Genomic DNA, 12651 nt, shown 5'->3' on the forward strand with positions numbered 1-12651 from the left:
ACATTCCCTAGACTTGAAAGGAGACTTTGGCAGCCTGTGCCAGGTATTGCTGAGCATCCTGCCTAGATGTCATTTCTTAGCTATTAATCGGAGCAGCTCTTAATCAAGAATGGTTTTGCAGCAGATGTTCTTGTAGAGTATTTATGGGGTGAGAACCATCACCACAGGAGATCTTGAATTTATTACCTGTCACCCTTGTTCTAGTTCTTTACCAAAGATACAAAAAATTTAACTGTATAATAACAAAGACMAAATTTAAACAGCTTTGCTAACACAGGGATGTTTTTTGTGCTTTTTGTTTCTGAAATTAAAACAGGACTTTAATTGCAGTGGAGATCTGTTTCCCCTATAAATAGAGTGCTTTAACAATCTGTTTTATGAAAACCTCAATTATTTCTTGTACTGCCCGCTTCTATGTAGCTTGTTTGGAATTCATCACTAAACACAAGATTTTTCTGGTTAGGGGACCCAAGATGGTTACGATGCATTAGTGGTTGGCCTTGAAATTATTTATAGCAAGGGGGTCTCTAGCTAAAATTCTTTTTCTGGGCAGGACTGCARTGTTTCTTCCTGGTTTTGCACACAGCTTCGAATGAAGGTCTGGTAGATGTTATCCTAAAGGTKCTAGATGGGCCTATCCTTTATTCAGTGCAGAGTAACTCAGCTATCTCAGGTGAAGCAAATAAAAGCATTATTTAAGGGGAGACATTTGAGACCAAGCACTTTTGTCAACAGGACTCATGTCATCATACACTCCAGTTAAAGGGCTTGTGCTAYGCACCTGAATCCAAAGTGGGCAGTATGGGAGGGGGGTGTCCTAGGGGCTAGACTGATGGCTGATGGAGGACGAAGATCCCAATAAACCAAAAAAGGCTCTCCATGCAGTTACTTTCCTTAAAAAAAAAAAAAAAAAAAAAAAAAGGCAAAGAAAAAAAGAACAAACAAAGAAAAAAACCCACAAAAACAAAACCAAAAAAACCTAAGATAACTGATAACTGTGACCTAAAAGATGAGTGTAAATCGAGACGCAGCATGGGAAGGCAGAGAGAAGCCTCCGTGGGCAGTCGAGGCGCGCTCGCCCCGCTGGTCTGAAACACGTCGATCTCTTACCGCTAGCGCAAGGTGGGGGTTGTTGGTTAATCCCTTTCCTGAAGCTCGCTCTTCTTACCGCAGGGAAACAGCGGACATGGGGAAGGGAGCGGCAGCGGGGTAACACCTGCCGCCCCGCCCTCGTCCCGCCCCCGGGCCTGGCGGGGTCCCCGCGAGTGTCACCGCGGTGTCACTGCTCAGCTCGGTTCATTCCGATCCATCCCATCCCGCTCCTCTCCGCTCCGCGCTGCCCCCCAGGTAGGCGGCCAAGCGGCTCTGGGCTGTACTGGGGCTGGGGGCTGTCCCCGCCCCTGCCCTCGGCGCATCCTACGGGAAAGGGGCGGTAAGGGGACGAGAAGGGGAACTTTTTCCTTTTCCACTCAGTGGCTGGGGCTCCGCGGGGCTGTTCCCGTCCGTGCCCCCGGCGCATCCTAAGGGAAAGGGACGGTAAGGGGATGAGAAGGGGAACCTTTTCCTCTTCCCCTCAGCGGCGGGGTCTGCGAGGGGCGGTTCTCGGGCTGCCGGGGATGGGGACTGTCAGACAGCTGGGTTGAGTGAAGRGCTTGCGCAGTGCGGAGATGTGGACAAACGAAAGTGAAAGTACGCCTTCTTGGGGGTTGGGTTTGAGTATTTTTAGGGATGATGGTGGGCTTTCTTTAAACTAGAGCTCGATAAGGACGTCGGAAAGCTGCTGGTTGTTTATTTGTCTGGCACAGAGGAAGCTGATGGTGATATTGTGCAAATCCTGCAGAAAGATTGTGCAGGAAATACCCAAATTTTGCTGTAAACTCCTCCACGCAGTGGAGAAAAAAACAAACCGCGAGTCCGGCTGCAAGCAAGCACGGAGCAGCCGGAATCTGAGCTGGGCGAGCRGGAAGGTTGGCACAGCATCCAGCGGTGCTGCCACCGGCCCTGGGGTGGGGCTTKGTGCCTGACCCAGCCCTTGCGCCTTTCAGCCAGCTCCAAGGGCCTGCTGCTGAGCATCTCCCCAAAATGCATCGCTGCTCAGTGTCAGCCCTGAAGCTTTGTCTGCTCTGCGCTTTGCTCGTGTCTTCGCCGATCGGTGGCTGGTCACCTGCAGCTGCCACAAGCCCGGGCTCCCCGCCCGCGCCTCCGAGGCCGCCCAGCCCCGGTGCTCCTGGGTGCGGAGGGCCACGGCTCACTCGCTCTGGGCAGCGCAGGCGGGACACGGCGGTGCTCTCCGCTGAGGAAGGTCAGCGTGCACCGAGGCCTTTGGCGGGGCTGACAYCTTTCAGGGACATGGAGTTTGTGCCAGGAAGATGGGCAGGTGGCTGAGAGGCGTCTGAATGTCCCTGAGCAATGTCCCACAATGTCCTTTGTGTGAATGAGGGTGGATGAGCAGAGGGAATGTTGCAGGAGGGAGAACCCTGGCATGTGTGGGGTCTATGAAGCTGAGGGACTTTTGCTGTCCTAGCAGCACATACGCTTCCAATTTCAGATCTGCAGGGAAGAAGTTTTTAAAAATAGTGCCTTTAAAGTTAGTATGATAAGGTTGGAATATACAATTTAAGCAGAAAGAATTCCCCTCCCTTTTCAAAATTAGTGTTTTTTTTTTTCTTTAGAGAAAAAGGTGCACTGACAGTGATATCCTTGCAGTTTCTGTAAGCAGCTGCATTCCAGTTTAATCCAGTCTTTACTGTGTGAGTCACACAAGGTTAGACAAGGTGTTTGAAGAATGTTTCCCAGGGTCCTTATCAACTGTTTTATTTTTCAGCTATAACCATGGAGAACCTGCCTAATGCCAACAGCAGATTTGCACTTGATCTGCTCAGAAGGTTTAGTGAGGCCAACCCAACAGGAAATGTCTTCTTTTCTCCTGTCAGTGTCTCTGCTGCTCTGGCCATGGTTGTTTTGGGGGCCAAAGGTAATACAGAAGCCCAGATGTTAAAGGTTAGTAAAATAAAAAAAGTAATTAATTTTTTATTTATGTTTATTTATATTTAAAATGGTTGTGTTTTAGAGGAGGGAAAATGAGATGAGGGTATTTTTATGTGCTCAGGACAAGATTTCTGTCATGCACACTGAATCTTTCTCAGACTCTGCCGTTAGCTACCCACTGCCTATCCAGAGTCCTCTGTCTATGTTTTTTATGGCCCTTGTTGCTCATTTAATTTCACTTGTTAATTCTTGAAGGAGGAAACTAATTGCAATAGTCAGCCTCCATTTACATTGGTTGTAATTTCCAGCAGCAAAGCTGTATGAGTCTTCATGAGATATTTTGACAAACTATTGCTTTATACCATAAGATCACCAATGGTATGCTCATCATCAACAATTGTGTGTTGTAAAAAAAGCAGTAGCAATCTGTAGCTTTGTATCTAAAGTTTAGCAACAACGATGATACACGGTGATGTAAGTATGAATCTCTTACTAAGACCCAGGCAATYCCAGATTTTGAAGGAGCTAAGCCTGCATGGTTATCCTTACCATGGCCTTAGGTTAGGCAGGATAGTTTAAAAAACTTCTTTATAAATTGAAAAAAATGGTGCGCATAGGAGTGTGCCAGTTTCGCCTGAAACCTGTCATGGAAGGGACTCAGTCAGTGTTATTTTTGCACCCTCGTTAGGCTAATGCCTGTGAAAGGGCGTATGAGTGTCCTCATTGCAGTCATCATCATGTACTTGCCTATGAATAATTTCACCTTTGTATTCTGGACTTTAGGAGGAACTGTTTTATACTATTGAGTGTTGCTGTGCTTACTCAATAAAATGACTTTCCCACTGCTTGTTCAAACAGACTTTGAACATATTTCATGTAATCAGACTGACAGCCCCACCTAGGATAAACCTACTGACAGTAGGAATCATGCAAAAGGAACCTGGGGGGGAAATAAATGTGTTTCAACACAGTCACCCTCAACAGGGCAGGCTCCTGTACCCTAACACTTCACTTATGAACACAGTGCTAATTARGGAGACAGCAATTAGTAACTGTCGAGAGCCTTTTGCAAGCACACAGGAATTTGTTTCTGGGCTCATAATTCTTTTGTAAGGTTTCCTTCRTGATGTTCCTGCACAGCCATTCATCTGTACAGCACAGATTGCAGAGCTGGTGAGCAAGGCCTGACCAAAAACACAATGAGAGAAAGGGAAGGCTTGCCCTTGGATCCAGTGACTGCTTCATGGCAGTCTTCCCTGCTGGAAAATGCATGGTTTAAGTTGGAATGAGAATGTCTCGGCTTTGGTCTAGCCTTCCCTGTCCATTAGGTCTGACAGCTTCTGCTGTCATATCTATAAGCCTTGGCCAGCCAGCTTGCCACTGGAAAAGGAAGTAGTGGTAAAGAGAAATTGCAGTAATGCATTTGATTTTTAATCTAATACTTACATTTTAATACATATTTCTTTATATATATAAAAAAAGTGTATATATATATATATAGAAAGTATATATATATATATATATATATATATATACTATATATATATGTATAAAGTATATATGTATTAAGTGCATATATATATTTTTTTATATATAAAGACTTGTATTTTCATAACACTATAAAAAATGTTGCTCTCAGTTTTCTGTGTAGGTCACTTGTGCCAGTGGTGATCGTATATTGTGAAAAGCAAGTTTCTCTTGGGCCAAAGGGGAAACCAAAAAGCAAGAGCCTCCATGACATAATCTCTCTCTTTAATTCCTCACCTGGGAATGAGTTTGAGGGGCCCACAGAAATGGAGACAGCACTTGGGGCTGTGACCAAGAGCTTCAGCTGTGACTCTGTGTAAACCAGGAGCACAACACAAGTGGCTGACACAGGCGTGTAGCACCAAGGGACAGTTTGATTTGTTCTTYGAGGTTTACAGAAGTCTCTAAGCAGCTTCCAGCATTTTCATTTCTCTTCTCTCAGCCTGCCTCCTGGATCCTACCCTGCTGCATCAGAGCTACYCTACAGAGACACAGTATGTTCTTTTAAGACAGTATTAACAGCAGCTGGTTCCCTTCTTTCATTGCAGACACTTCACGTTGACAAAGTTGAAAATGTGCATTCARGATTCCAGGCTCTGATGACGGATATAAACAGAAGCGATGCTCCCTATCTGTTGCGGCTCGCCAGTCGGCTCTTYGGAGAGCAGTCCTACAGCTTTCTGCCGGTACAGTGGGGCACACCAGGATGGCGTGTGGTGGGACCTGGGCAGGAAATGCAGCTGTTTGGGTATTTATGATGTAGAACTATTTCCAGGAATGTTTCTAAACATTACTGGGCAGTTGACAAAGGTATTACATACTTGCCATGTGCATTTCCATAGCTGTGGGCATCTATGCATCTCATACAGCAAACCCTTTTCTTTKCTTGTCCACTTCTGATGTTTTTGGGCTCAAGAGAAGAATTCTTCATCTATGTTCTTAAATTACAGCCTATCATAGCTATCATGACATTCCACTCTGTTGCAGCCAGCTTTTCAAGTTGCAGCCAGTGCTGTTCCTGTTGCAATCAGCTTTTCAGGAGTTTCATCGGAGTAGKACCACATTACTGAAATGGTTTTGAAAACACATTTTATTTATTGGGGAGGCAGAATATGCAATACGTTTTAACAACATGCCTCTTCACCAGTGTGCACCTAGGTTGATAGTTTTGTCTGTCTTCAGCTATTTTGGGGAGTTTTGTTTTATCCTAGCTGAGCCTGTTTCAAGAGAACAATAGGCAAATATTGCAACCCCTGCAGTACGCACCTCACCAGCTGCAGACATGGCTGGTGTACTATGAGGCCTCTAAGAGTGGGGAAAAAACCTGCCAACCTCAGATTGCCCTCAGGCAATACAGTGTTAGAGCCCCACCTCAGGGCAGGTGACGATCTGAGTGCACCTTAYCTACCTGTTCATTAGATGTTTTCTTATCTGCATGCACTGAAAGCTGTTCTTATCATTCCAAAATCTAGGATTTCCTGACTAATACACGGAAATTATATGGARCTGATTTGGCTACAGTTGATTTTCTTCAGGCTTATGATAAAGCCAGGAAAGAAATTAACCAGTGGGTTGAGGATAAAACTGAAGGTAAACTACTTTTTTTGCATTAAACACTGATGGTGTTTCATATCCTGGGAGCAGRAATGGACCTTATTCTCTGCTGTCTTTATGACAGTTTAATTCTGCCCTGGGCTGTTCATTTGWTGCATAGACAGAGCCTGAAATTATSCAAGCAAGGTATTTAAACAATTCCATAAGTCCCGAGAATTTTCGATTTTGTTTTTGTGTTCAGGCTATGAGTGCAGGAGAGATGCCTAAACATGKAGTTGTACCCATGAGTTCGAGAATTTGTTTTAGTCAGTCCTGGTCCATATTGTATATATATTTCTAAATTCAGTATTTCTTAATATGGGTGTTCTCTAGTTCTTGTACGATGAGTATGATCATTCACGTGTGACAGTTCAAAGTAAYAATATTACATTTTCATCAAATCACTGTATCAAAAGTTATAGCAATAGTGTGTACTCTTAAAAAGTATGGTGGAGAGACAGGCACTGAAATAAATGTTATTACAGGAACAGATTAGTTTTATATTTGTAGGATTTCCATGGCATCAGTTTCTCTGTGCATGTTTTATGTGCCATCAACTTCTACAAGGTTTTGTCTTGACTGTTCTTTTCTGCTGCCCCTGAAGGCAAAATCCCTGATCTGCTGCCTGATGGCTCAGTTAACAGCATGACCAAGCTGGTACTGGTGAATGCTATTTATTTCAAAGCAAACTGGGCAGAGAAATTTCAAGAAGCTGACACCACTGATGCACCATTTCGGTTAAATAAGGTAATACAGATGTGTCTGCCTAGGATATATGTAATGGAGGGGTCAAATAATATAGGTCTTAAAGCGAAGCTTTGCTTGCAGGCAAAATAATTATGAAATATGAAGTAATTGATAAATATTTTAAATTTTTATGGATTTTGCTATTTTTTCTGTATTCAGCAAGCTATTTGTTATCTCACTTATTGGAATAGTATCAGAGACAGTTATCACTGATGCATTAGGGCTTAGTAGAGTTTGTCTGCTGCCGACCAGCAGTTATGAGCTGTGTCTGTTTGTGATTCTAGGTAAGCAGTATTAAATTGGCAGGACATTTTGATTAAGCCCYATCTTCTTGTTCTCTATTCTGCTTATGTTAACAGTTTACAAATTATTGTGTGCAGTCTTCTGCTTYGTGCTAAACAGAGTTGATCTTTGTTAACATGGTCACTTTTGGGTCTAGAACAATATGAAGGTATAGCAATTCAAAGAATTTTTTTCAGTTTCTGTGAGGACTGAGTACCAAATATAATCCAAATTCATTATTTCTTCAGATGAAACTGTTAYTAAATAGGCAGTCAGGAGCCTGACAAAGGCATTTTTATAATCATCTGATATAATGGAGGGAAAGTATTTGTAAAAATGCAGTTTTAACTTACTTGTTTCCTGTCWGYTTTTCAAATGAGCATKTCCTTAACTGTTACTTCTGGTGCTTTTAATCGATCCAGAATGAAAGAAAGACAGTGAAAATGATGTATCAGAAAAATAAATTTAATTTTGGATACATCCCCGAAGAGAAGCTCCGTGTTTTAGAGCTGCCTTATGACGGAAGAGAACTCAGTATGATCATYCTATTACCTGATGACATTGAAGACGACTCCACTGGACTGCAGAAGGTGACCCATCTAAGCTGATGCTGTTTTTAAATGTTTTTAAGTTCAGCCATTTCCCACTAAAGCCTTAATGAGCCCATGCTTTCAGAGCACCATGTCTATCAAGTGTGTTTTTGGACAACTCTCTAYTCTCAGCAATAAAGAATAAATGGATGTGCTGCATCAGGAAGAGAAGCCGCATTCTGATTTTGTAGCTTGTATGCTCTGGCTTGCTGAACTAAGCCAGGATGGAGACTGAAAACAGAGTTAACTGTTAGAATTAACTTGCTTTGTTTGTTTGTTTTTTATGATCAAACTCATCTTTCAGTAGCTTTGAAAGTGTTTATTTACTTAACCATGAAGTAGTGAAACTATTTTCCATTAAATGACCAGCTTCTYTGAGCCCTCTGATAATGATTTTTGYTACTTGTTTTTAATTAGGTAATTCCATTTAAATTGATTAACAGCAAGAAGACTGGATTGCTATCAGTGCATGTTTTTCCCTTTAGTAAATTGCAGCAAGAAGCAAAAGTCTGCATTAATTTGTGAAGTAAAAACTGCACTGACTTCACTTAATTTTAATAGTGTTTGTTTGATTTCTATGTAGCTATCAAAGTTATGGGTATGCTCATTTTTGTATAGCTGCTTTATCACTGTATAATGTTCTGTAAATAAAGCCTCATAAATGTTACTGAAATACTACACTGGTGACAAATAATGATCTCTGTCKTTTTAATTCTAGGTGGAAAAGCAGCTTACCTTAGAGAAACTGCAGGCATGGACACGTCCAGAGCACCTGTATTCCGCTGATGTCCATGTGCGTTTGCCAAAGTTCAAGCTGGAAGAAAGCTATGACCTTAAATCAGATTTATCTGCTATGGGCTTGTTGGATGTGTTTGACAGTGGCAAGGCAGACTTGTCAGGAATGTCAGGAGCACGTGACCTCTTCCTCTCTGAAGTTGTCCACAAGGCTTTTGTGGAAGTGAACGAGGAAGGCACRGAAGCTGCAGCTGCCACTGCGGGCATTGCCATGCTCTGCATGGCCATAGTAGAGGATTTCAACGCTGACCATCCTTTCCTTTTCTTTATTCGCCACAACCCAACACAAAGCATACTTTTCTTGGGCAGATATGCTTCCCCATAAAAGAAAACTCAGCATTTGCAGCAGTTCCTGCTGTTGTTAGTGAAAGCTTTGTTCCTGAATAAATTAATTTTCCTRTTGTAAATTCCTAGTAATTTGACTGAGATTCTGCCTTTCCCATTAAAACAACCACTAAGAAACCAAGGAGTAATTTTTTTTTCTTTCTTGAGACTGAGATAATCTTCAATTAAACAAGGAAAATTTTGACTGTAGGCAGAAGAAATCTTTTGAAATTGGAGTAAAAATAGAAATACTCTTGGAAGAAATGCATATCTCTTAAAGCATAGGATCATCCTTATGCATTGTCACATAGGTTTTTCTGTGTAAACAGCCCCCCATTGTAATAACTAGTCACTCTTTAATAATCAAATCACTCCTTATGCATATGCACTAGGTTGTTCTTGCAAAGCTCTTGCTCCCCTAAAATTTTGCTTTACAAAAGTGCTGTAAGAGAGTCATTCTAGGCACCAAAAGCATGTCTTGAACAGCTGAGTTTACCCAGTTCTGTCATGAAACAGAAGGTCAGATAACATTTGTTTAGAGACATCTATTAATAGAGAAAGGATTAAGCTATTTAAACAAAAGTAACCCCTTGCAGTCATTAGTCAGAAAAATTGCAACACACCTTTTGAATGAGAAGGAGAAAAAAATGAGTAACAATTTTAGGTGATATGTTTAAAGATATTTAAAATTTATGGACTGGTGCTATTTTAGTTATTGAAAAGATGAAAATGTTTCAGGGATTAGAGGTTTTAGGTGCCTTTTTGAAAGTTCAGAAGCTGTCAGTATGACATTAGCTTCTGGCCAGAACCTGTGTCACTCCCAAAAGACACTTCAGCTTCCCAGAGGATGACTGGGTGTAATCTGCAAGAAATATCTGATGTTTCTCTTTATGTACAAGGATTCTGCATTTACTGAGCTGGCTTCCACTACCTCTTTTTTCACAAACCTCTGGTACTGTACCACAGCCTTATTCCTGAGAGCCAATGTACATACTTCTGTGATCTGTGGTTATTTTTGGAGTTTATTTTCTGGTATCATGAGTACTGTAAACTTTACCTGTACAWCCTCAGCTCTAAATGGGGCACAATAATTTTTATCATTACAAACTGTATTTTAACCTTGTCTTTAAGCAACAAATAAAAGCAGTTTTCTCAAACTTTTTTTAAAATCGTATTTTTTTGCATGCAATTTAATATTTCAGAGAGCCAAAATAACAGTCTGAAGACTGGCTCCAAAGAAGACCACTGGCRCAGCAGGTTCAACCAGCTGTTCTGAAGTTGTTCAGAGTAGGTGAAAATACTGGAGACCAAATTACTCAATAGAAGAGATGATGCCATGAACCAGCAGCTTTCTCTAGAAGTGTGAACCAAGCTGCTCGCCCCCRCAGGGAACAGGGGCAGTCACGGTTTTATGAAATGGCACAAGCTCTTGGTCTGCAAAACCCGGTTACGAAGGCTCAGGTGGGTTTGCAAAGGAGAGCGTGAATTGCAGCCTGCRGATGTGAACGCAATCCCTTCTGCACTGAGTGCTTCAAAAACCCAATGCCTTGCAAACCAAAAGTACTGGAACAAAACCCMTGCAAAAATTTGGTACACTCTGATGTTGTGTCAGTTCTATGTTGCTGGGCCTTGTCTTCAGCATTTTAGCAATAAAAGCTGCTGCTGCCACAGACAGCATTTGCCAAAGCAAAGCTCAAAAACTATTTTAATTACAKCCTTATCTTTATTTGCATAAACTCAGTCAATGCATGTAAGATACATGACTGAAGGCTTTTAGAGCATCAATTGCCAGGACATCAGAAGAAAGATAATAAARCCTTGCGTAATTGTACATACCAGCGTAGTTTTATGAGGAGACTGATGTCTGCATTTATTGTGGTTTTATCAGCATTCAATAACTGAACTATTATATTGAGACAAGGCTGGTTTCCTACAGACAGGATGCACAGARCAGAATCTCAGCAATAAAAATCTCAATAAAATCAGCTTCACATTCRACCATTTTAAAAAACCCAGCAAGCCTACTGGCCAATATCCCCATCCCATAACTCATGCCCCATGATAAGATGGTCATGTTTTTCCTTAACACTACTTGTTTTTTTCCTATGCTCTTGTCAGACCAAATGACGGACAAGGGCTGACTTCAACAGAGAAAAATGGCATGCCATCTGTACTCACATTTCTAAAAATGCTATATGCTGCTTCAACTACCTCTTGAGAGGGATTCTCTTTGTAGAACTACTGAATGAACACAGGCCTCACTGAGTTCAAAGCATGGCAGTTTTGAGCACGAGATGCTTTAACTGAGGAAAAAGGTAAAAAATGTGATTTTAATGAGTTAAAGACAATATGCAAAATGAGTCTGTCACATAAGAAGTCTCARTATAAAATCAGCTTAGCCTTAGTCTTAGATAAGTAGCAGTCATAAATCCACACCCACAGCATAAAAAATACTTCATACAAAATATTTGGTTTATATTAACCTTGAGGAATGCAACATTAAGAAGTCAGCCTGACTGCAGTTAAACTTCCTAGGAGGGAAATGCTAAGTTCTTAAACACCTTGAGTGTTTGAGTGCCCTCTTCAAAAACCAATTTGCAACAGGCTGCTGGTTTGAGAAGACAATTTGTGGATTTCTTCCAGTGGAATAGGGATTACAGCAGCTGGATTTCCCCCTACCATTCTAGCATCTCCTGAACAGACCAGGTTTAATAACGAGACAAAACTCTGAGAAACATTTACTCAATGTGCTGTGATGAGTAATCTAGACTTTGTACTGCTGCTAGTAGATTTCTTAGGAGAGCCCTTTGATTTTGGTAATTTAAACAGAAAAACCACCACCACCCACCACCGTCTGCTTTTTGTGATTCATGCAGTTGATATTGTCCATTTTAGGAAGCACAGTGTGGGTAAGGAGGACAATTCTCTCTGGGTTTTATGTCACTTTATACTAGAGATAAACTTACACAGATGAGTTGACTCTGAGCATGTTTAGTCATACTTTTGCTGTGAAATGTTTGGATGTGTCTATATATGATCAAAATCCTCGTAAAATACATAAAGCTGATCAAGTCTTAGAGATGAATGTTTGTTTTGACTTATTGTTTATTACAGAAATAAGACCAGTCCAGCTCTCCTGCACCTATTGAGGTAAAAAGGTACCATTTAAATCAGAACCTTCCTTTTGGTCTGGGTTTTTTTTTTTTTTTTTTTTTTATTTTACTGTAGTGAGCTGCTAGTTCTGTGACATTATCTTGTACCATCTGAATTCATGTTGTTAGAAGGTATTCATTAGGAGTCCTACACAATCCCAGACTACTTAGTAACAATGAGAGACAAAAACCACAGCCAAAATCCTGGAGAGYGCAGCCTGTCTATAAAACATGCTGAACATGTGGAGTGGCTGCAGGCAATTCAGATAATGAATTCATCACAGCAGCCAGAAAATGCATCTTCAGTATAGACTGGAATTCAAACAATCAGCTTATATAAACACTTGTATTTTTAAGTAATTTCATGGAAAATGCGCGGTAGTCATTTTGGCCAAGAGCTTTGCTCTCAACACAAGAGAAAATGTTCACAGAAAAGGGGGAAAATTGCAGCCCAGAGGTTGAACTAAGGGTTTAAATTCCCTGTGCATGGAAAATAGGACAAGAAAAATAAAATACAAGCAATGATTTCWCATAAATATYTAGTACAAAAGCCCAGACAACTCCTTGCCAGCTGTATAGTCCGAAYTTTTATCTGTGAGAATCAAACAAGCTGAATGATGGAAACAATATTCATTAGGTAATTTTCTAAAATA

The 12651-nt window shown here is 41.3% G+C and overlaps 1 protein-coding gene across 2 annotated transcripts; it reads left to right on the forward strand.

Moving 5' to 3' along the window:
* Positions 1–1031: 1031 nt before the first annotated feature.
* LOC130578082 (leukocyte elastase inhibitor-like) lies at positions 1032–9834 on the forward strand. 2 transcript variants are annotated; one of them, XM_057373912.1, is made up of 7 exons: positions 1032–1347; positions 2825–3000; positions 5064–5201; positions 5988–6105; positions 6713–6855; positions 7560–7727; positions 8446–9834. In XM_057373912.1, the coding sequence occupies exons 2-7, from the start codon at positions 2833–2835 to the stop codon at positions 8845–8847; spliced, it is 1137 nt and encodes a 378-aa protein (XP_057229895.1). In that variant the 5' UTR covers positions 1032–1347; positions 2825–2832; the 3' UTR covers positions 8848–9834. The 2 variants fall into 2 exon arrangements, with proteins under 2 accessions (XP_057229895.1, XP_057229894.1); XM_057373911.1 differs by lacking the exon at positions 1032–1347 and adding an exon at positions 1723–2302.
* The last annotated feature ends 2817 nt before the right edge of the window (positions 9835–12651 follow it).

Source organism: Malurus melanocephalus, unplaced genomic scaffold, assembly GCF_030028575.1.
Source record: "Malurus melanocephalus ecotype Western Australia unplaced genomic scaffold, MMel_1.1 scaffold_209, whole genome shotgun sequence".
In the NCBI taxonomy this organism is placed as follows: Eukaryota; Metazoa; Chordata; class Aves; order Passeriformes; family Maluridae; genus Malurus; species Malurus melanocephalus.